Raw genomic sequence first — 25,587 nt, 5'->3', positions numbered from 1 at the left:
AGAGACAGATTAATACTCAGTCTGTTATATGTACAAGCACATAGACACAAACACAAACAAAGTGACTGTTGAGAGTGAAATCCTGTTAGCTTATAGGCTAGGGGGCACATATGTTATCAGCTACACTCTCCACAGAAACCATAACAGTAACAATTATTCTAATAATAACTAATATGTGTGTGTGTGTGTGTGTGTGTGTTATTGCAACATACGAGTTTTATTTTATTTTGTTATTTATCTTTATCTAACCAGGAATGCCTTAATGGCATTAAAAACCTTTGGCCAAACCAATACAGGCAGCATCAATGAATTAAAGACTAAAAACATGATAACAAGAAGATCAAACTTAAACAACAACGTGCACCATAAACTCAGAAATATAACTGGAAATAAGAATCACAAGAATCAGAACAATGAGACTACTCACCTGTGCCCGCTCCACTGCACTTTCAGTGGTAGGGATGTCTACTATTCCCTCCCTCAGAGTGGCCAGCCTGGCTTCTAGACCCTCCACCGGACATGGTACCATCTGGCTGGTCTCAGGGGTGGCCAAGGCTGGAATAAGACAAGGGGGAGATTTGTGCAGAATGGGGGAGAAAAGACAGAATATTAAGTTAGGGTGTCAAAACTTTTACATCAGGTCTTAAGCATCAGGTTTTCTACCACAAGGGGGCAGTGTACTGGTTTGGGATTTCTCTGTGTTTGTGTGTGTTTTCCATGCTGTAAGGGGATCTCAGATGTTTGACAGCATGTTTCTTAAAGTAAGTCTAGTTGTTCTCTCTTAACCAACTCATGCATATATTTCATGCCAGATGCATTTTGAATACACTATTAAGCCATGGCTGAACAGCTATTTAACCATATTGCAAAGGTGATTAAATGAATAGTTAAGTAGTACCAGTGTGTAACTACTTCAACCTCATTTATAATGAATAGTAACATTTATATGTGTCCTTGCTCTTCTCCTCAGTTGTCTCTCTCATCCTCTCCTTTTCTGTCAATGTTTTAATTACCAGGTGATTTAATGCTTACATAATCGGGCTATGTTTATATACACAAAGAGCAGAGATGGAGCGTAACTGGGAGAGAGGGGGAGAGAGATAGAGCGAGGTCCCAGCAAGAGGCAAACTGCCCTCAAGCAGAAACAAAATGGTTTTCCTTGGCTCTCATCCAAATCCTCACAGTCATAAAAGCCCAAGAGGCGAAGCAAAACAGACACCCCCACACACACAGTCACACACACCTATGGTCAGGAGCAGAGAAGCACATTCAAGCCTCCCCTTACGGACTCGCTTTTTTGGCCCGAAGCTGCGCGTGTAAATTCCAGAGGTAAAACGGTGACTGGTTTTCAAGGCTGCTCCAGGTCCAAGTCACGTCCTCAGGTAGAGATGGGAGCTGGCACGGAGGCATGATCTTACACACAATCACTCACGCATCTGTGAGCTTTTGGAGGCCATATAAGGGCATCATCTATTACTTGTGGCTGGCCAAGGATTCGTATAAAAGCTAATGTCAAATTTACACAACCACAGTGGGACTGGGCTTTGCTGATCCTAGCCATCACTCTTTCAGTCCCCCTATAAAATGGAAAGCTTTGAGCCACAAGCAAGGCGAGAGAAATGGGTCTTTGTCTTAAGCAAAGCTTAAATCTCCTGTCCTGAAGCTGCCTGAAATGAGAGAATGCCTCAGGGCTGTCAAAACCCATGAAAAGCATATGGTACTATTAATACTGTGAAGCCTTCTCAGAGTTTTGGAGCAGGTCTCCTCTGTGCTAGTTTAACAAATTACTTTGATATAGTTCAGAAGCACCTTTGTTGACTTCTTGCTCTCTGCTCTGTAGCCGCTGCAGTGTGGAGGCGTAATGTGCAGATACCACCACCATGTTGTCTTTCAGAGAGGGCACAGGCTCCCAGTGATCCTGCCTCTGCAGAAAGCTGCTCCAGTTGCGGGCTCAGTGCAGTGACCTGGACGAGTCGGGACTGAGGAAGAAAAGAGGAAGAGAAAAGTTCATTGATTTGCATGTAATGAGGGGTTATCACCATTTGTAACTGCTCCTAAAAGTAGAGGACTGTTCATGGATAATTCAGCGGGAATAATTTTTGCTATTATTGCACACTCACAAAAAGGAAGAATTTTATAGACTCAAGATGGGGTTATTCCCTTGACTTAAAAATGAGCCAGCTAAATCTGAATAATGACATTTAATGAACTGAGAGCAGCTGGGGCTCCAGTTACAGCCTCTATGATTAGTGGTTTTCTTGAACATTTCATTGACTTCTGTTTTTTAATAATGCAGAATGATGAGACAAGATGGAAAGTGTATGTTTCAGCATATTATTTTACTTGTATTTCATTCATTTTGTGCCATTAACTTTTATAATTGTTTCTTATATAAAATTTAGGGAAACCTGCAACACACACAGTGAAATACTGTGTTAGTATAGAGAAAATTCACAGATCACTGGATGGAGTCATGCTTTACACTGACAGACTTTCCCCCCATGCTCAAAGTGAATTAGTCTCAAACTGAAAAATCTTAAGTCCACACAAGACACACCAGAGAGGGTTTTGTCCATCTTATGCTTACTTACTTTTCTATTCACTAAATCCCAATTTTGATCCCATGGTTGTTTTGATTTCTGACTATCATTTCAAGTGTTTCATCTCTGCTGTGAAACATGAAATATTTACAAAATATCTGCAACCCCATGAGCTAAAACTAAGAGGATAGACGAAAGGGTCAGAGGTGAAATTCAGGATTAAAGTCACACACAGGAGATCAGGGTGAATGTGGACTGAGACGATGACTCTTACCTGACATTCTCCACTCAGGCTTCTCAGCTCAGCCTCGTCGCACTTATCCGCAGCCAAGGTTGAGTCCAGCCACCGGTCCTGCTCCTCCAAGGCCTGGTCCAGGTCTGTCAGCTCGGCGGATGCTGCTCTGACCCGGGTCTGAATGTGAACTCGCTCACGGGCTGCCTGCAGCTCCCTCGCACACACGTCCCACTCAGTTTGGATTAGATCTATGTCTGCCCTGACTGAGTCCACACACACACCTTCTACAGAGAGACACAGAGGCAGAACAGAACAGATATAAGGGCTCAGAGTAAATGTACTTAACTTAATTAAGCAGACTTAAAGTACATTTTTACATTGTTTAGTCTAAATGTGCCACAGTCTGTGTTGTAAGTTCTTGGTGGGAGAAAGAGGCCAAAGTGAGGGTTAAAACACTGGTGGATAAAAAAAAATTGGAAAACAGACACCACAGATGACAAAACAGAATATACGAGGGAATAAAACAAGTTGAGTTTAATGGAAAGTTTGGTGTTTAACAAATCTACTTCAACTTAGTGGTGCTGCTCCACTACCCCTCACTGCCTCCAGAACAGTGTAAACTCATAAAAATCCTGAGTGTCTCTTCATTTCATCACACAGTTATATGAAGTCAGCAACCCTGCAGGCTGACAGATTTTTACTACACTGCGCACACAAACACACAAACACACAGACATAGAACACGGGCACGCATTCCGATTACTGGCATCTAAAACTGAATGGCGATAAAAATTTAGACTTGTAAATACACAGAAAATACCAGGCAGCTGTGGAAAAGCAGTAAAATCTTACAAGATGAGCACAAACAGGAAAATGATAAGATTTCTGTTAAAGCCAGTACTCATGAGAAATTATAAAAATGAGCCAGCATCTTCGTACACGTACACGTAGATGAATGAGTTTGACAGAGCTTGGATGGATTTGTTTAGAATAATTATTTGGTTTATTGTGTATAATAATGCACCATTTCAGTGTCAATGAGCAAGGACATTCTCCTCTTTCCTACATACCTCTCTCCAACTGGTCCATCAAGTCCCGTCCTTCCTGGATCACTTGAATAACTGTAGCTTCCTTTGCTGTGAAGGTCCAACTCCAAACCCTGAGGTGATTGGTCAATGCATGGTTAAGGCATGATTTTTAAAAGCAAAAGCTCTAACTTTAGGTTAAAATTGTTTGTTCTTGGGCTGTATCTTCAGCAAGTTTACCCTTAGTTTCTCCTGCAGGTCTGGTACATCGGGTGTAGTCTCGGGGTGTGCGGAGGCCAATGCCTGAGCGGATGTCTTCCACATTTTAATCCAGCTCAGGAGGTCAGAAAGCTTATTTTCAAACCTACAGAACAAAGAACACAACATGCGCATTGATGTGTGTTTGCATGTGTTAGTATAGTAGGTATAGTTTGTTCATGTGTGTCCCAGTTCCTACATTCGTCTAACTTCTGCATCGGTCTCCACCAGTCGTTTCTTAGGGGGAGCGGGTGGGGCCAACTCCTGGTCAGGGAATCGAAGCAGCTGCAGCCAAAACAGCTGTATCCACGACGTCTTGTTCTTCCATCGGAGTCATCCCAGCATCTGTCACAGCTTCCATTACCTTAGCAGTGATTTAGAGTATGAGAATAGGACTAACAGCAAAGCAACCACAGTTACAAAGCCATAAACAAATAAGATATGATGACAAAGCACTTTCTTGTGAAACTACAGGTACCCTACTGTTCTAGTTTGTCCAACTAGTCATTACCTATTTGTCAGGCTCAACAACCATGTCCATGTTTGGAACATCACTGAATTGCCACAGCTGGTATCACTGTATTTTAATCAGCTCAGGTGTCTTTGCCACAGTCACCATTTTTATTCACAGTCAACAGGACAATGAAACCCCTGGAACACACACCTGGAAGGAGCAATCCTCCAGCTTCTGCACCAGGTTGTCCCATCTATGTGCCAGCTCTTCTGTGTCTGTTTCTATCTTGGCTCCCGCCTCAGAGCTCCGCAGTAGTGCTATCACGTCCTGTCCTGCATCAGACAGCTGGTCCAGAGTCCTCCTCTTCTTTTCCATGTCTTCTTTTAAAATCTAGGGGATTGAATGACAGAAAAATAAACATTGAAAGTTCACAAATTAACAGACGTTGTTTAACTATCTGCTGCAGCTGGTGTTGAACTGTCTAGGAAAGAGTTCAACTTTGTTCAGTTTCCTTTTCAGTAAAGAAGCTGTAGATATTCACTACATTAGCAACCAATATTTACAACATTTCATATTTCAGAGTAAATACTACAATTATAACAGCACAGTAACTGCTAAGAGTTGGCACTCTACTTACTGCTAATCGGCGCACATTAGTATTCATTTCACTTGGGTCCTTGAAGTTGCTGGTCTGTACTTCACTCAAAGCCTCCTCTTTTTCTGCCAACCACGCTCTAAACAAGCTCTGTCGGAGAGGTGGGAAAACAGCATTTATTTCGATTACTAAGTAAACATTACAAAACAAAGTCTTGGTGTTCAGTTTGAGTTCAGCAATCAGGTCAAATGCTAAATTCAAAAACAAGATGCAATTCCAACTCAAATAACAGTGTGTTCAGGGTTATGTAAGGAATACAGATTGAATAACATACGGATTCGATTTCAAATGTTTTTGTTCAGTGGATCTGAAAGACCAAAAGGTTCACTTTACACTGAAAGAACTTTTGTAAACTTTTCTGTTTCATGGAGTGGGGGTCAGAGTATGCTGAATTCAGTCTCTCCTTTCTTAGAGCAGTCAAGCTGTTTTGAAGATTAAATGTCACTGAACTGGTTCATTAGAATTGATCGATTATTTAGAAGGTAGAGGAAATGTATCATGAATGTATCATGTATGTGACTTTGTGTGTCTTTAAGACAGTCCTACCTGGTCTGACAGAAGCTGCTGCCATACCATAAAGACTTCCTGCAGCTTGTGCCACCTCTCCTCCGTCCAGCGACACACAGGCTGCCCACCGCTCACCCAGTGACTGAATGCAAGATAAAGACAAATACGAATGAAAGCAGCAAAGGTCTGGTAAAGGTCTCCTTTACACCAGAGCTCATAGACATAGAGAAACTATGTACAGGCACAAAATCTATATAAAACTAATGTCAGCTATAGCACACTGCCAACCTTTCTAAATAAAGTTCAGACAACAAAAAGCTGAGTAAGATACTGTAATTTCTGTAAAAACACATATTGCAAAATTGTAGCATGCTAAAAGGGAATTAAAAGGCACAGAGAATGTACTGCATGCACTGGAAGAAGACTCTCCTCCTTGAACTGACAAAGAGTATTAGCCAAACAAATTTACAAAGGTTATCAGGCTGACAACTTACTTGTAGTTGCTCCTCCAGGGCAGCAGTGGCACTCTCACCACTGTTCTCATCCACCACGACCACCATGTGTGTCAGGGAGTTGACCTTCACCTGTTCTGCCTCCAGGTCGTTCTGAAGCTCCTGAACGGAAATGCACATGGTAGATTCAGCAACAGGTTACATATTACCTGTAACACTCAGCTTTATGGTGACACTATGGAGACAGTTAGTACTCATGAAACTGCAGAATCACATGTGGCAACGTGATCACAAGACTTGTCTGTTTCAGGCCAAGGGCAGTGCAGAAATGCTGTGACAATCACTTTAATTGAATAATTTGAATCCAACTTGGATAAACATGAAAAGCAACAATTTGGAAACAAGCACGCAGAGACCATGATTTTTTTAGATAGATAGATAGATGTACTTTATTGATCCCATGAGGGAAATTCTTGTGTTAATAGTCTGCTTGATGCTGTCCATGTTAAATCAATTCCCCATTCTTCAATGACTAGATTCATGCAAGACGGAAAATATTTCAATGGGTGTATTTACTTTGTGCTGCTCTATCTGCTCTTTGTAGACCTCCAGGTCTTTAGCTGCCGGTTCTGTCTCTATCCTTCTGATTCGCTCTTCAGTCTGCGTCAGCCAATCAGAAAGCTGCTGTAACTGCTGCTGCTGAAGATCCATCAGGACTTCATGAAGCCTGGAGAGAAAAAAAGGTGCAAGTAAAGACACAGATACAGTGAAGTGCATGTATAGATGTAGAAAGGAAATGACCGCCTGATTGTTGCACAGACACTGGAGCATTGTTTGACAATGCTGTGTACAGACTCCACAGGCAATGAGTCATGACACACACAAGCACAACAATTGATCTTGTGGACATCATGAATACAATTTACGAACAACTGTGTGAATGCATGTGTGCTTCTGTGTGCTTCTGTGTGCTTGTGTGTGTGTGTGTGTGTGTGTGTGTGTGTGTGTGTGTGTGTGTGTGTGTGTGTGTGTGTGTGTCTGAGGCATCATAAACCTTAATAACATTGAGCATCAGACTTGTTGAGCCTTGGAAGGCTTGAGGCTTATCAAGTGTCACCTTCATACAACTTTCAGCCTTGCACATTCTTCACAGGAGAAACTCATAAACATGTCAGGTCGAACAGTGACACTGAGAGAAAAAAAAAGACCTCCACTGGATAATTTGTGGCTCATGATGTGATGGCCCTGCACACTACACTGTAAAGAAATGTTTAAAAATGTTCAAGTTGTAAGCTTTCTTTTTCTTAAGAAGACACTTGTTTTTAACAAAAATCAACAGTTAATATTTGCCATTTGCAAATAAACAGCAAAAGATATTGCAATACCACTACAGGACTAAGCTAGGTATATATATGTGTGTATCTACCTGGCCTGGCGGTCCATGCTGGCCACTCGGAGGCTCTCCCAGCGGGAGTTGAGGAGGCTCATCTGCTCCCGAATTTCATCCTCTTCCTCCTCTGTCAGGTTTCCCTGAGCAATCAGTTGGTTACCAGCTTGGAGTACATTACCCACGCTGCTCTGGTGTGCTGTCAGCTCCATCATAAAGGCCTTAAAGGGGAAAAGGAGCAAATAGTTACGATAAAAACTGATAGCAAATCTCTGACTCTAAAACAGTTTGGAAGTGTTGGTCTGCCCTAATAAGCTGTGTGCTAGAGACAAAAGAAAAAATGGGATGATAAACAATTTAAAGAAAAATAAGTTACATTAAGGGAGACAGTGTCTAACCACATACCCTTAAATATTACCCAGATTCAATCCAACTCCCAGGCCAAACATTGCTTATATAATCTGGGGCTCCATGCTGGCACTTGGCACCTACATACTAACATCTGGATATGTTTCTCTCCCCACCCTCTAACTTCACTTGGTATAAAACTTAAGAACACCCTGCAGAAGTACTGGGCATCACCTCTGCACCCTTGTATTAGTGAGTGTTGCTGTAGCAACACTCAGACGAGCCTGTAAGCACTAACTGAAGGGCCAACTGAGGCCAATTACACAACAGAGGAGGAGAGAAAAATGCTTCAAGATGAAATAAAAGAGTGAATTTGAAGGAATCTGGTCGCTTCTTTACTCCTTAGAGGGGCTGCTTTTTACTGGTTCTTGTAGTGAGCAGTATGAGGGCCAGTGATTTGGGTTATTGTCTGTTTCCCGTGAGCTCTTTGGATGAGTAAACATTTTTGACTGCACCTCTGAGCACATTGTTTTTGATGAGGCTTTGCTGGAGGAGCTGGAGTAAGTGCGTGAACAACAAGGCCAAAACAAACTGGATTGATTTTTTTTAGACCTCCTGAAAACCCTGGCTGTTAAAGAGGCTTTGGATCTTGTTGCACTCGGTCTCACTACCAGTTTTCTGCTTTGACCTGGATTCCAGATATTAGACAAATATTCACATTTCAGCCAAGGGAATTCAACCAAAGCCCCTTTACACACATGCACAGACACAGACCCTGCAACTACGCCTTCTCAAGCAACCAAGTGAGTTCTGGGCCAGGGCACCACGGGGTGCTATGCACCAGTGTTGTAAGCAGAATTCCTGGCATTCCCAACATGTACGGAGCATGTACTGTTGTGGGAGGCCTCTATCTGTGGAGTACTATTGTCGTCTCAAACATGGAGAGTGACAGTTCTAGGACAAAAAACTGGTGGAGAAGTCAGACAAATAACATCTGTGTCATAAGTATAACATTGTAAAAGTTTGGTATCTCAATATAACGTCTCATTTCAAACTGATATATAATATTTACTCATTCAGGAAAAAGTTATTGAATAATGAAGTATTTTAGACAGTTACAGACTTTTTATCTACTAACCTTTGAGAAGCACCATACAATTTATCATTTTGTCCATGTTTACAGGAAAAACAGCACAGTTTTTTGTACCTCTGTATACATGTGCTCACATGCTTGCATCTCTGCATGACCTACGTCAGCTAACAGGTCTCCTCCTACCTCGTGTGTGTGAAACTGGTCTTTGACTTCTTCCACATCATCCGACACCTCGTCCTGAATCTGCAGGGCATCCTCAGCTGACAGCAGCCAGGTCAGTACTTCCTCCAGTGTAGTCTGGTAGCTATCCAGGTCCACCTCCAGCAGGCTGCCCTCCATCTCCCCCTCTGTCTCTGTCATGGTGCTGGGGGTCTCGGGTCTGGGGCTGCTGCCCGCTTCCTCCATCTGTGCACTCTGAGATAGATGAGGCAGGGGATGAAGGTGCAGGGTGACCAAATTATAGACACTGTGTTTAAATCTTGTGTGATCATTACTTATTAGAAGTAAAATATTAGCTTAACATTTAGATATCAAGGAACAGTAGGAATGTAGTTTTATTTCATGTAATATAGTAATATATATTCTTAAAATGAAAAAAAACATAGCTTCATTATTAATATGTTGCAAGTCAGACAACTGAAAGTTCAGTTAGATGAACATGGTACTCTATTCATCTATGAATATTGTGACATAGGCAAGTAAATAGAACAACATCAGAACATCTGGAGCAGAGACTGTGCAGTAAAAAAAAAAAAAAAAAAAAAATATGGATGTGCATCAATCGTTAGAATACAGTAAGTAAACAAGTGGTAAATTGTACTCAGAGAGATGGTACTATCTCAAAAGGGAGGAAGTAAAAAATAAACTTGAGAACAGGAAATGGTTGCTTTAAAGAGAACAGGGAATTGTGTGTTTCAATGAAGTGAGACAAAGCCGAGTCGCATCTCTCCACCTCATACTTCATACTATGGAATTCAAAATTGCACAACAGTCTAGGTATACATGCAGAGATAACCCTCCTGTGCAGCGACAGTCATCTTGTTAGTGCAGTTTCCTTCATCAGCAACTTCCTTAAACAACCTGACCATGCTTTTCTAAATCCAACCACCATGAAACAGGCAATTAAGATATACTTTCAACAAAATCTGTTATGAGTCCCATTAAAAACCATGCTGTTAAACACCACATGGGTATGTGATGTCTTTTGTAGACAACAGCACTGAGCTATTCCAGGTTTCCATTTTGTGAAGGAAATGTAGGAAAAGGCTTGACAGAGCTCAACAAATCTGTCTGGAGCTGAAATGAGCAGGAGATACAATCTCTGCAGTGGCAGCCATGCCAAGTCAAAGATGATAGAAATGCTAATGGGTGTGTGTAGGACCTAGTACAGTAACAAGTCAAATGGACCTTTGTTTTCCAGGCTGAAATTACACAGCAGTAATGTCTGTGGAGCAAAATCAGGAAAGGTCACCTGCTGAACATATTTGATGACCTTTTGGATATTTTGGAACAAGTCACAGAAATACTGTAAGTCCTTATGTAGACAGTGTAGGCTGGCAGAGACTGAGCACCAGGGAGAGAAAGAAAGGCATGGGGGGAGAGAGAGAGAGAGAGAGAGAGAGGAGAGAGAGAGAGAGAGAGCGGGTGAGAGAGAAAACTGCAGCCTTGGTCTATTTATTGACTTGAATGGCTGTAAAATAGCTGTGGTCTGGCTCAACAGAACATTTTATTATCACCAGATGATTTGCTCAACTCAGTCCCTGCATTCATCACTTTTGCAGCTGTGATTCTGGAGCATGTAATATATCACCATGCATACGCCAGTGCTCTTATCATCAGTGATAGTCTAACCTGAGAGATAGCAATGCGATAACACGTCATTACATCTCAAACTAAAGTTGTCATGAATATTGAAAACTCTCATTATCAACCTTTAAAACACCTATGCAATGTTATGAACCAATATTATGAATGTAAAACTTGAAAACAGGCATCAGAAACAAAGAGCCTTTATTTTTCCTCCACTCAGTTTCAGCATTAAGCATCCCTTCCTATGGGGAGAGGAAGCATGCCAGGAAAGTAAACCCTGTGTTGGACCAATCAGAGCACTATTTAAAAAGACTTTTCCAGCACTCGTTCCAGGGCGTGTGAAGTATTTGCCCATGGACAATAAAAACTTAAGAGGTGGTTTAGGGATTTTCTGACTTCTGACTAAAAACCTCTAAAACGAACTGCCCCAGGGCTGTATCCGATTGAAAGGAAAGAGCACAGTGGGTTGGGAGGGGGTGAAAATCTATGTAATACATGTGGCCAAAAGTATGTGCAATAAATTCGAATCATTTTGATCAAGGTAAGTAGATTTTTTTCCTGACTTTGGAGTTAATATGAAATATATGTAAAAAATATGATCAGGATAAAGCACAGTTGTGCCTAGATTACAATCACAAGTTAGTGAAACAGCAGGGCAGTCCATATGAATCAAGCTGCCCCTGAAATGTCCAGAGTACATGTATGTCAGTTACACACTAAAGCCACTCACCCACCAGCATACAGACATCTTTTATGCTCAAATAACCTTCCCTGTCAACCCTCTGCACACACTCCCATTCTCATCAATTTATTCCCTCATTTCCTTCCATCCCTTTACAGCTCTGTGTTTCCAGCAGCATGCAGTTCGGTCTGTTGGCTAATGTCAGAGTGGTGAGTCATGGCTCTGCTCCCTATTTGCCTGCGCCTGCTGTGCTTTTCATGAGCAGTGCTGGAGAGAATGAGGGAGATGGCTTTTTCAGAGTGGGAGTGACTCATTCTATCTGGCAACACACAATGAGACACTTTGCAATATTCCTTATGCTTGCAGATAACAGGGTCGGTGGCCTTTAAACTTGTATGTTATCAGAAATACAATTCAGCAACAAAGGTTGAGAAAGTTATGGGTTTTTGCGACCCCAGCTTTTCAGATGTTTTAAAAGTGGCTGAGGTGCTTGTATGTTTGCTTAGGTTGTTTTGCAGATAAATATTCTACTTGGGATAATCAAGAAAAAAAACATAAACATAAAAGTATGCTATTGGCTTAATGTATTTCTTCCATTTCATGTAAATGTTTTTTTATGTCAGGAAACATTACTAAAACATCCTGCAACACCTTTGGCTTGTCCTTTAGGTTTGTTTGGTGGTTTGGCTTTTTTCCAAATCACTGATTAACCCCAAAATCAAGCTAGTGAGGTTAGCCCAGCTCATATAGCATATGGCTAGCATCACTGAAATAGCAAATGTATAGTCTTTAAGTAAAAAGACCACAAGACACTAAAGTGTAGTCCTTCTTCAAATTTAGAAGCAACTTGTTTTAACAAATTGAACAAATTGTTTTACAAACTATAAATATGTCTTAATTTCTACGGCAACAAGCATGGCTTATGAACAGCTGTTAAGTACTAAAGTCTTTTCAAGTAAATGGAAAGAAAATGCATGCTACGTTCTCCCCACTGTACTGAAAAATATACTAAATCTTTACCTTGGTTTGGATATAAATAACTGGCTCTGAATTGCATCTGGTTCCAAAGTAATTTATTTTTAAAAACACACTTTTTGTACTTTTCAGTTCCAGTATTTAATTCCTGAAGTTTGGACCTGATGTGCTTCTGCCTACATTGCTGATTACCAGCTGTGGATTTTTTCAAGTTGGCACATAAAAGAACACCTTGAATTCTTAGAAAAACAGATGTAGCCATGGACTTCAGCAAGCACCTTTTGTGTGAGTGGTTTTAAAGGCTGTGAGAATAATATGTAGACTCTCCCTTTGGCCTGGACCCACATGTCCAACTCACTCGGTCCTAAAATTAAAGTCTATTTTTGTATTCTGCTGAATTACTCAAGGTAATAGCTGTAACACATTGTACTGTACATTTTACCTGAGCACTGAGGCCTGGACCCGAGTCCTCAGCCTCTGCTTTGAATTTGCGTGGCAGGGTCTCCACTTCTCGGATAGCCTCCATGCTCACATCTTTGGGCAGCACCGCAAACAGCGATGTCACATACATGATGATGGACTTCTTATCTGGTAACTGCACTGCAACATCTGAGAGAGAGGGGGACAAGAATGTGGGAGGGAGATGGATGTAGGGCGGAAAGATCAGAGATACAAATTAACCATGAGAAGCAAAGGGGGGAGAGAGTGAGGGGGATAAAGAGGTGAAAATTGCATGAGCAGAAGAGCAGCATGGCACATGGAGTGAGATTGCAGTTAAGGGTGACAGGAGGAGATTATATGGGGAGCAAAAGAGGCAGGTTGAGGCAAGTTGCGCTGATTAAACCTGGCTTTGGCACAGATCAGGTGTGACTGCCCCTCGGTCATGACATAACAAGAAGTGTCTGAATTTAGAAAGCTCAAGTACGTGCACACTGAGCAACTACAGGTGCTACATGAACTAAGAAAACATTCTGAGCAAACACAGTTTCTTACAAAACTTCAGCCAAAGACAACACTAAGTTATTTGCTCCACAGTAAGTTTATCCAACTGCTGGCGGGACATTAAGGTAGCCTTCGTGAACATGGATTGTGTTTTAATATGTGGGAATTCTGACAGTAAAAAAGTCATTCCATATCCAATTTTCATTTTGAGACTACTTTAAAAGGTAGTTGATGCGTCTTCTTTTGGAACCAACTGTCATTTTCATGTTTCTACAATTATTCTTGTCCAAATAAGTACCTGTGTGTACAGTATGGGATAGTGTTCAAAATGACTCAGTGTGTCAATACCTTCAGGATCCAGTAGCCTCTCAATAGCCAGCTGGTCTTTTGCTACAGTGAAGGCGTGGTCCAGTCTTTCCACAGGGCTCAGTCTGACCACCTGATCCCATTTGAATGCATTTGGTCTGAAAAAAAGAGAAAACAGTGGTAATGAGAGCAGCAACATGGAGACAGTCGAAGGTCTCCAAAATTGAAGTCATATCAAATCATTCATAAACCACTAAGACACACTTATTTTGTACTCAGCTGTATGTGTTTCTCAAAGTGCCAGGGATATATATGTACATATCTGCATACAGATGAGACTCTTCCCAGAGTAGTACATAGGGGACTTGTGTTGAGGCCAGTTGGGTGTGGAATGTGTGTGTTCAGTGATCCACCTAAACCCTGGCCCAGGTCTAAACCAACACTGGCCTTTCTCACAGTTCACAGGCCTCTGTGTGTGTGTGTGTGTGTGTGTGTGTAGGTCACTAGTAAGGACAAGGGGTTACAGAAAGGGGGAGGAAACGCCCCTGACACTCCTCTTCTCTCTTTCATACACAACAGCATACACACACACACACACAGTGAGCATGTGCAAACAGTGACACGGCAGGTGTAAACAGAGCGAGTCAAGCAGTGTACACAGACCCGGCAGGCGGTGACCTGTCAACCTGACCTTACGCCACTTACACAGCCTGGATATCCTCGCAATCTCCCACACCCTCTCACACTCACTTTAACCCGCACATACACACACACACAGAAAGATTCCTACACACTAATTCCAGGCCTTGGTTTTTGACAGCATTTGAAGGTCTAAGTCTGTGCTCAGTATAATCGACATTTAGAGTCAAAGGGTGTAGGTCAAATTGCAGTGTCAAGACTCATCTCAGGCAGTAATGTCACTAAATTTCACATTGCACATTGAACATTTCTTGCTCCAGTACCCCCATAGTCTCACCTGAAGTGGTGAAGGATGCCGTTGAGTGCCAGGCCATCAGCCCAGCTGGTGGTAAAGTTGAGCACATTGACTTCTGGGTATGAGCGGGTGCACTGGCGAACCCAACTCAGTAAGATTTTCTCACTGTTGGTCTGCTGCAGGTTGGACATGATGTCCTTCATGATGTCTTTTACCTACACAAACACGTGCACATGGAAAAACAGAAATTAATATGGGTGAATAAACAAGAGTAAAAACCTGCACACCTTCACATTTTGATTCCATTTCCTTAATGGGATTCACATAATGTAGTTTTTCATAAATGGAACATTAGTAGTATATATCAGATTGTGTATGGTGGTAAGAAATGATGCGAGAAGATAACGATTAATCTCCACCACTTCAGTGCTCTGTGGTTATATGAAAATACAGCAGGTTTGCTATGGTAATGACAGCATTTCTAGCATGCATAACAACACACATAAATAAAATCCATTCACACAATGACAAGAGTGTGAATGTTAATATAAACTAGTACTAATGAAAAAATTGACCTGGCAATGCACAAACCTTTCTTATAAAACCTCTTGATTAACTGTTTTCTTTGAATGGCTGTTTGAAATTTCAACAGGTAAAACACACAAAGCAGTGGATGATAAGCATGTTTACATGTACGCATGTGTGCACATCTATAGCGACTTTCCATCATCAGTATTTTTGATCCCTTGGGAACATCAGTGAGGTCGCTGAGCAAACATTAATGACTCTTTGTGTGTGTGTGTGTGTGTGTGTGTGTGTGTGTGTGTGTGTGTGTGTGTAGGATGTGGGTGGAAGAAATAGCACATGTGCATGTCTGTGTATGTGTGCTCACCTGCCAGTGAAGGATAATACTCCAGATGAGGCCTAAGGTCAGTTTGTGGTTCCCATCCACAATATCTGACCCTCCTATGTTTACCAGATCAACCTGAAATATGGGGGCAGACAATGAGACCGTTAAAAATCATTGATAATATGAGCAACAGTACAAAGTTATTTAGCCTTTCTTCCACGTCTTTCAATATGCAGCTGGGCAAGTAATAATACCTCAAATCTTAACGATTGTCCACACTGTCACAGCTAAAAACTTCTGAACCATGCATTTTGATCATACAGTGGATTATACCAACCTAACTGCAACCTTCCAGTGCTACCAATAAGGTATTTCTGCAGGCTCGTCAGACACTAATTATATGAGGTGAGGCCAAGTGTGGTATGATTACATATAAATATTTTGGAGAGGACTGAGGCACAGAGTGGAACATGAGGTCAAGTGTCTGACTAAACTATGAAGTGACCTCTGTGGATACAGCAGAGTTGACCTCTGACCTATCTCTACTCTCAATCAGCTTCATTCCACCTCTCTCTCTTTCTTTCTGTGTCAGTCTGTCTCTCGCACACACAAAAGTTCACATATACAGTATATAACACTACTGCATCTGTGTGCAAATTTTCCCGAAAAAGCTTTTGAAGCAACAAGAATCATCCAGCAGCACTCGGCATGATTGCAGACGACGATCGATGATTGTCCTGCTCATTGCGTTTGACAGTGGAAAAGCGTGACACATTTTATTATGTGCCATCCATTAGGTTTTTAACCACCTTGGCCAAACTAAAGCCAAAAACGTTACTTTGTTTTTTGAATTTAAGCATTTTAAGTAAGACATTGTTCAATGCTGTGGCAACCACTGCTCTTCAGATACAGCTTCAGACATGAAATGTTCACAGGAAAGTTAAGTAGTTCAGCTGGAGCATGACATCACATTTCAATGATCAATGTGTTTTTTATATTTTAATTAGAAACATCAAGTGTTTTTATGGTATCTATTTATTTGAAATAAACTTCTAAGCTCTTAATTTCATTTTCTCCAGTCAGCAGACTTTAGAAGCTCATGGGAATCCGGGTCCTCACTGCCAGCTGACAGTTTTTGGCTCTTACAGGAGGGAAACCCAGCATGCAAACTTAAGCCTCTGCTACTTCCCATGAGCATGCCCTGCCCCTTATCTCCCACTGCTAAGGTCAAGGCGTTAAGACCAACCATTGTGCACAGAGGAGGAGGGATGAGGGAGCGAGAGAGCGAGGGAGGCAGACAGACAAAGAAAAATACAGAACACAATGTGGACAAACTGACACACTGAGATAAAAGGCCACAGGGGAACATGTAGCTCAGTATAGTTACAGGAAGTGTTACTGGTTTCAATCAAGCCAGTGCCACCTTGGTTAGAAATGTACACATCACTGATAATGTCATTTGTGGTTTTTACTTCATGAAAACACAACAGCAAGATATTCTTACTGTTAATTACAGTTCCCCCTTTCTGACAGTACTATGCTATGCTGTGCTGTGCAGCGTGGCTAAAATAAAAACCCTGCAGACTCTTAAGCCTTAACTGCACAAGGATTAAAACCAACGATATGCATGATCTGGCTAAAAGCATCCACCAAACAGCAGCTGATGTTGAGAATAGCACCGAAACAGCAAACAACAGCAGGTACTCACATTATTTTGATGCAGGACTTGAAGTACTTTGTTGATGTTGTTGAGGGAGTGCACTCTGGTGGAGCCTCGCTCTTTGGTCTGAGGAAGAGGAAATGCAGCAGTAATCAGCTGACAGCATGTTCAGTGTTCATTAGCCAATAATGATATTGCTATAGAAATCTTTCACAGCTCATAAAATCATCAGAGATACATGGAGAAATCTGTCAATTTCTAGGAGATGAGTTTCAAACTGTGATATGATATTCATTTGCAAACATTCTCAATCAGTTCCAAGGGATGAAAGGATTCACTGCTAACCCAAGTAAAGGTATGCCATCACTCAGCAGCAGAGTGCTTCTCACCATACATTCATCACACCCATTACCCTATCAGCAGTGCCCACAGGTCAACTTATGGAAAGAATGGCAGGATGAATAGCTGCCAACTACACATCCTTTTTAAGTCTACACATACCTCAGTCTCTCATTAGCACCCAATTATAGAATTAGTATTCTGGTATCAGTCAGAGAGTGTGAGTGTGCATGTATATGTGTGTGCCTGCATGTACGCGCACAGCGACAGTTGGCAGCTACAGGTGGTAGAAAGCAGATATCCTGTTTAAAAGGTGATGCTGATAAAAAAGGAATATCCAGTAAAACAAAAATGTGTGCACATAGTTGTATGGTTGTTCACTGAGGAAATACTGTATATACAAAGGGATGGACATTTTCTGTGTTTTTAATCAACTTTCTTTAATAAAGTATTTGTTAGGTAAACAGTAAACAAATCTTTGGTGAGATCTATTAATCTGTAATTGATATAACGTGCCTGCAAAGCATTTGCTTTTAATTTTTCTGTTTCTATTACAGGATACAAAACATCTGCTGAGGCCCCCTGAGAGGCACTTATGTTTACATTAGACTTAAAAATAGATTTCATATGAGGTAATGCATGTGTTTGTGTTGGCTTGAGGGGATACAGCAGTCACTCTTCAGCTACACTCCTGTAATTTCATTATATGCATTGCCAAAAACCTGTAAGTGTTTTGATGGTGTCATGGCTCGTCCTTAAAATCAATGTTCTGCAAAGGCAGCCTGTTGCACTCACAAATCAAACACGTTTTTTTGCCACAGCTCAAGTTCCACAAGAAGACAAACTCAGAGAGCGTGCCCAAGCCTTCAGTGACTGTTTGCAATGCACAAGTATCGATAAGATAAATTAACACTGAAGCTGATCAAATCTTAGGAATTTTAAAGGTCAGATGATTCCATTCTCAAAAATGTTGGCAAAAAGTTTTAGAACTTTCACAGAAACTCACCAGGACAGTGCCAGTGAGACCCTCCAGCAGGTCCAGCAGCTTCCTCCCATCCCTCAGGTCACAGAACATATCTTTGATGGGTGTCTTCCCAGTCTGATAGGAGAAAAACAGTAAGTGGTAAGTTAGGTTTTGTAAATAATTTGTAGTCTACTCCAGGGACAGAGTTGGAGAGTCTAGCTGCAGCTCAGAGACAATAATTCAGATGTAGAAAGTGATCAACAAACAAGCCTATCAATTATTACATGTTGATATGTTTATATCATTTTAAATGTTAGCAATACATTAACCATGTAGTTTATTCAGATTTCACAGAAATTGTTGATTTTTACAAATATCTCAACATTGACAGGGTCTTTCAGAGACTCACTGAGAGGAAACTTACATGTTACAAGACCTCTGTCAAATTCAAACAAAGTAAATGCCCCTAATAAAAGTAAAAATTAACACAGAACATGATGCAACTACTTTTTATGATCCTGTTCAGGCCAGGAATCAGAATGTGACAAATATAGAAAAGAGGAAGAGAAAGTTTGGCAAGTTGTAACAATCACTATCATAAGCATAGGCTCAGAGAGGAGATTCAGAGTGAAACTAAGAGCATTTAAGAGCTCCAGAGATTATTGTTGGCCTGTCTACCGGGTGCAAATATTTAAACAAGACCAGTTAGCATAATCACCCAAACATATTTAACATAATTCTCTGAGTAGTGTGTTTATGAGAATAATGAAATATAAAAACAGGACCACACACACAAAGCCATTAGCTCACAGACAGAAACTGCTGCTGGGTGGAATAATGGACTGAGAAATGCATTAAAAGAAAATAATGTGTAAGTTCATTGTTTTGATCATTTGCAATTAGGTTTTGTGCTTAGTTTAAACAAATTAAGATGAGATATGGCAATTTCTCATCATCTGCAGAGTATATCCAACAACATTTACACAGAGAAAAGCCTATTCTTCTGATAGTAGCAAAGCTAGCCCCATCACCCTCTTCAGAGTAGCACAAAAAGGTTTGTGCACAAACATCCAGGGACAGTTTTTCATTTGAAATAGACCAACTGTCTACTGAAATACCTGAAATAGCAGTCATAGTAATGTAGTCATAACACTTCAGTCCCACTTAAAAAAAATTGCAGTGTCAGGTAGATGAAGGTCTTTAGTTTAGTAAAATCATTAACTTATCTTCTTGGGCTTTCAGAATACAGTTGCATTGTTCACTGTGCTTTCATTAGTGCAGTAAAGGTTTGACTGGTCAGTGTTTTACTTTACCTTGGAGAACTGTGCATTTATCCATTTGGTAAACGTTTTCTTCTGTACTGCATCATGCTCATCTGCGGAACAGAAAGAAGACAGGCTTTCAGTGAGGTGAACAGGTGTATCAAAAATTGGACATCGGCAGTCTGTGCAGTCAGCCTTATGATGACAGCAAATAACATTATTAACACTAAAAGTCCATTTCCTCTTGTTTATTTCAGGAACAAACTGCCTAAAATCACTCTGACATACTGGTGCATGGTAATTGTGGCTGGAGGCATCAACGCTTAAAAGCATCACAATCAATGCGGTGAGAACATCAGAAAATTACAGCAACAAAATGTAGGTATTTGGATGATGTGTACAAAATGTTGAAAGGTGCTTAGTGTCAAAAGTAAAAGGTAACACACCACATTGTCCGACAAAAAAAAAAAACACGATCTGAACGTGTACGCACACCCATGCCAATTTATAATGTTCCCCTGGTCTCTGAATCCAATTGTACAAATATTTCACATTCTCTTCGCGTTTGATTCCTTCCCTCCCTGCTCCTCCTTTATCCTCTCCAATATGGCTCTGTAATAAGGCCTCATTGTGTGTGAGGCAGAGGGTCAGCTGCTTTGATGTGCTTGGGCGATGGTTGGTTCCTGTAATAGATCAGGGTAGCTCATACAAAACCCAAGACTTAACTCAACTTGGTCCTGCAATTAAAAGAATATGGAGAAAAACTATCTATTTCAATAACTATGACTAGATTAAAGTTTTACAAATCATAACTGAAGATTGGATTTTGTGGAACAACCTGTGTGAGCAGAGGGACCTAAAATATTCTGCAGACATTCTATACAGTGTACAGTGACAGGCGAATCTGTTTCCATATTCCCCTTAATGATCAGACATTCAGTGACAACAAAATGATTCAAAGGCATTTCAACACATCAGCCTTATAAGCAATTTGCAAAGTCCAGATTCAAAACATGTACTGGTTACAGCTTCTCAGATAGTAAGCAACACACATTAACTACTTTTAACATTTTCTGTGGAGCACCATTAAGTTGTTCCAGTTAGCTAATTGTTATATGCACAGGCTACTGCAGTTTGCTCAAAATTTAGTGCAAGTGCTTCACAATAAATGCATTTTAATGTAAAGGCAGCAGCATTTGTGCTTTACAAATACAGTTGCAGCAGCTTTGTGTTAACTTTTATCATTATCTGACAACGTATCAACTTAACAGTCAAGTGAAAAAAACATAAAAAAGAAAACAAAAGACAAAGCTTAGAATCAACTTAAATAAAATAGGACAGACCCTTAGAGACTCTGCTTAGAATCTGAATCTAGGGAGACAAAGAAATCACAAGCTGTAATATCAATCAAACAAAAATGGCATTAACAATACATTATTTTAGATATCTGCCATTACAGATATCTACACCTACACCTCAGGTTCATAGGTGTGTCAGTAAAGAAATGTTTAAGTTTAGTTGCGATTAAGTAGATTGTAAGTTTTTTCTCATAATCTTCCTGTAGCCTCCTAAATAACCAGTTCATTAAGTTGTCAGCCTGTCTCAGATTTGTGTACCCAAAGGAATGAGTCAAAAAAGACACACATCTGCTTCTAAACACATACCGTGACCGTGACAGGTCGACTGTAATGTAGGGGTGGAGAAGTGGTGCGAGAGTGTGTGTGCATGAGCGTTAAACTGCCATTGTCATTCAACTGGCCGCTGTGTAAAGCACCATGAACTGAACAAAAGGTCAAAGGTTATGATCACCAGCCCCAGCAGTCGTCGGCTTCTTTGTTTTGGGGTGTGTGTGTGTGGAGTGTATGTTGTGTGTGCGTTGCTACTGGCAGGGTGAGAAGGAGCATAAAAACAAGAATGTACTGCAGGAGGAGGCCAGAGGTGGAGGTGAGGGAGGTGAAGAGGGGAGGCGATGAGATAAATGGTGGTGGAGGAGAGTGGTGCTTTTTGTGACTTTTTCCTTATCCGAATTGAGGGTTTAAGGATAGAGGGTAATGCATGTTGTATAGATTTTGAGGGAAATTTGTGACTCTGGGCCATGCAAATAAAACTCTCAAACTCTCAATTCTTTCTCAAAGAAAAGGCAGAAGATCTGCATTTTCCATTTAGACCATTTAATTTAAATTTCCATACTTTGATTAGATGTTTTCTTTTCTAGTTTTTCTGTGCCATTCACATCAGGAAATGGACAAAAGTTATTTAAGCAGAATATGGGACTAGTGCAACAACTACGAAGTGTTATCTGCGTGGAGAGAGACAAATGGAAGGCTGAGATTTTGAGGTGGAGCCAAAAGCAGGAGAGACTAGTCGCCTAGGCTGGTATATACTTGCACTGCATCCTCATCTCTGTGCCATTGTCTATAAAGTGCTTTGAACCGTAACACTGTAAAAAAAAAAAAAAAAAAAGGCCCTCCTGAGAGTATGTTGACCCATTTTTCCACATAAATCCCAGGCAGCAACAATAATACCTTAAGGATTCTTTCTTAAGCGGTGAGGAAGACAAAGAGATGACAGCTGAAGGTGGTGATGAATGAAGAAGTCGATGTAGAGGAGGGTGCAGGAGACAAAGGGGGGATCGTGTTGAAAAATACGAGAGCATGACTGACAAAGGGTAGGTGCCGTGAGAGGGGGCCCAGTAACTGACAGCAATCAATCACAGAGGATAACTTAACAGGTGGAATGATTAAACATGTCCTGACAGACAAGGCAAAAGACCACAAGAGCAAATAACAAAAAAAAAAAAAAAACTGGAAAAAAAACAAGGAGGCAGGGCCAAAAAAGATACAGAGAGGTAGCCGGAGGGAGAGAAAAATGCTGGCAAGAACATTTAGAAAACAACTGATGAGCGCAAGGAGCAGGCCATATAGCCCAGGTATGCTCTCAACAGAATATCAATTTTCCTTTTATAAAAAGCTCCATGTGGAGGCCTCCTGTCCTTACAGCCTTATCGGCACCCTGTGGAGGGCCTCCGAGGCCCCCTGAGAAGAGGGTCCCTGTGGGCTCAGGTCTCCTGGGATCTCCATCATACCACCTTAACAGAGACAATGCACCTGATTCATTCGTGCTGCTCCCCCCACCTCAATCTGTCTTCTGCTCCTACTCACCACAGCACAGGAATGTCTTACTGCTGGACAGATCAAAGGAGCGGCAGGGCTGTGTGTGTGCAAGTGTGTTCACGGGTGCGTTTGTGTGTGAGCAGAGAAAAATACCCCTATATACAACATTAATACACCACTACACATGTCCACTTTGTCACTGACTATTTAAATCTGCCCACACAGTACTTCAGTCACTGATGTACAGTATGTCATGCATAGCTCTTATACTGACATTTATATGATTTTTAAAAAAAAACATATGCACACACCTTATTTATAAACAGGCTGTAAAATGTGGTCTGTGGTCTTTCATGTGAGTCTGAATGACTGGCACCTGGTGTGTGTCACCTGAGTGTTAAAGCCTCAAGCTGTGCAAGAGCTCAAGAGGGTGCAGTATGTCACAAACAAAATGTATTTAGTGTCCAATACCTGTAAGTAGTAGTTATGTAGTTATGCTGGGAGCAATTAAGTATCCATCATTACAATCAATATTAACTACTTACAGCAGGTGAGATTTTAATGCAACAACACATGTATCCTATGGGTTTGAATTCCACTAGCATCTAGCTGAAAAATCTCTTGTGTCAAGTAAAGAGAAATACATCAATGTTTTCCCACAGCTCAGCTGTGAGTTCTGTCACTCTAGTCTTGTGATCCTTTGCTTTAAAGATTACACTGCAGTGTAGAGATCACAGACTTCACAGCGTGCAATTCCTGGGTGCGGAAACATGTGAGTGTGCCATCTTGGCCTGGTGTAAAGTCATACTAACAAAAGGTATCAATAGAGATATTGGTGGATCCCTTTGTAGGTACATAATCTGGCTTTCTAGTTGTGTTGATTGTTATCTGGAAAATCAGTTAAGCACCGTCTTACTGTATACAGAGAATCCTTTAATTCGTTAACATAGAAATGTTGTGCAAAATATTTTCCTGAGCCTATTCAAGACAATCAGCAAAAGTCTGTTAATACTGGCAAGCTTTTACTGGAAAACAGTCTTTATGGGTCACTTGGTCATATGATAAATATATCCTATCAGCCCAGTGAGTAGAAATGAACAAACTGCACCACAAAGTGAGGCAAGAGTCACAAGCTCATTTGTTTGCAGAACAAATATTCAGCCCCTGTCAAATAATCAGTCATCATATTCAGACACACTCACACACGTTAGCATGAACAGAGGGATAACACATTGCACAGTCAAAGCAGAGTCATGTACAGTCAATGTGCTGAGAAACAAATCTTTCTCTTCCGCGACAGCCAAACAGGAAGCAGTGATTACATCAGGAAGAGGAATCCCACTGGTATCTTCTCACAGCTGAGTGAGCACACACATGTTGCCAATATGCAGTATGAACACGCGTGCATACTCACACCACAGCATGAAGACCACAGTGTTGTGTGTCAAGTTGTCCACAGGGTTCCCTTCCTGACAAAATTACAAATTGTCTTACTTTTCCAAAAACGTACATGGCAAAAGTCTTTCCGTGACCTCACAAATTTCTGTTCACATGTCTGTTTGTAGAGCTTTCTGCTAACACAAGAGCTTCAGTCAAAAAGATGAATGAATGCAAAATCTAAGGCAATAAATTCTCCAAAACCCCCCCAAAAATAAATTCAGATATGAGCTTATTATTCTTCTGAAATATGTCCATGATTTATCAAACTGCCTGACTGCTCCAATTTCCTTGACCCAGTGTTGACCAACATTACATAACCAAGAGTTAACAGTGCTGAGGAAATTGAGAAAAATGAACTGCAAACAAACCTCATAACATGACATAACTGGGCAAGAAAAAAAATCACAGAAACACACATGTTCCTCAAAGTAGCCAGCCGAGAACACAGAGCAGACACATAAAATATACAGCCCGTGGTCTCCCAGTATGTCCCCCTCTATCTCACAGGTGGAGAGAGCCTGTGTGGGAGTCACTGAGGTGAAAATCAAACAAACCATCAGGGTTTCCACGGCAGCATCACACAGTAAACAGGAGAGCTCAGAGCCTAGACAAATAGAGATATTTACAAAGTTTAGCTGCACTGCTGAGCAGCAATCACCTTTAACAGTTAAGACTTAGCTTTTGCCCAATGCATGTGTGGTCACTGAATGAACAATTAACATGACAACCATACATTTAGCTCCACTACCAGCTGAAGTAAGTTAAAGTTTAATTGGGATGGACCAACTGGGATGTGTGTCTAAAACTCACCAAAAATAACCTTATTTTAATGCCACTGAATGTAAAGTGTGTGCTTTTCTCAGGTCATTGTTGATGAAGCATTAAGGCTAGCTCTAGGCTTGGCAATGAAACAACTCTCAAGAAGCCACGCTCATAAAATAAGTGTCCCAGGGTGAACTTCACCTTGATGGCTGTCTGGAAGGAGGCTCAGCTGTTGGCTGTCTTGTCTTTCAGTACAGCACCACCCACAGCCTGTTGGAGGGCACTAATCCTCACACAGGACACACACACATACACACACACACATATACACACACATACACATACAGACTAGATCACACTGATAGGCTTTCAAGGCAACCATTGTATGTCACTCAACCTACGACAAACTTTCTACTTTCCTCGCATACCTACACAAAAAAGTGCACATGGAACTCAATCCTATTCATGGTTTGTTGCCAGAGATGTGCATTATTTTGACTCTGTAGGTTGAGAGGAATGCATAGAATTCCTATAATTTCCCATGCATTCCTCCCTCCTCCCTCCAGTGGTCACTTGTCTAAGCTTGTCCCAGCCA

At 41.1% G+C, this 25,587-nt stretch overlaps 1 protein-coding gene across 1 annotated transcript in view; it reads right to left on the bottom strand.

Annotated features, from left to right (window-relative positions):
* LOC108880895 (dystrophin-like) overlaps nt 1-25,587 on the bottom strand; it is a 169,394-nt gene that overhangs the window by 131,639 nt on the left and 12,168 nt on the right. The window contains 24 exon segments of the mRNA XM_018672611.2: nt 428-555; nt 1,810-1,903; nt 1,905-1,979; nt 2,815-3,059; nt 3,846-3,915; nt 3,917-3,934; nt 4,041-4,164; nt 4,258-4,331; nt 4,333-4,422; nt 4,723-4,902; nt 5,150-5,257; nt 5,714-5,791; nt 5,793-5,816; nt 6,169-6,288; nt 6,703-6,853; nt 7,553-7,734; nt 9,138-9,368; nt 12,863-13,029; nt 13,711-13,826; nt 14,645-14,817; nt 15,495-15,587; nt 17,161-17,238; nt 18,458-18,550; nt 19,729-19,790. Of these exon segments, the coding sequence (XP_018528127.1) occupies nt 428-555; nt 1,810-1,903; nt 1,905-1,979; nt 2,815-3,059; nt 3,846-3,915; nt 3,917-3,934; nt 4,041-4,164; nt 4,258-4,331; nt 4,333-4,422; nt 4,723-4,902; nt 5,150-5,257; nt 5,714-5,791; nt 5,793-5,816; nt 6,169-6,288; nt 6,703-6,853; nt 7,553-7,734; nt 9,138-9,368; nt 12,863-13,029; nt 13,711-13,826; nt 14,645-14,817; nt 15,495-15,587; nt 17,161-17,238; nt 18,458-18,550; nt 19,729-19,790 (2,774 nt within the window).

Source organism: Lates calcarifer, linkage group LG7_1 (genome assembly GCF_001640805.2).
Source record: "Lates calcarifer isolate ASB-BC8 linkage group LG7_1, TLL_Latcal_v3, whole genome shotgun sequence".
Lineage (NCBI taxonomy): Eukaryota > Metazoa > Chordata > Actinopteri > Centropomidae > Lates > Lates calcarifer.
The sequence above is the reverse complement of the archived record's forward strand: the minus strand, read 5'-3'. Positions and strand labels throughout refer to the sequence as shown.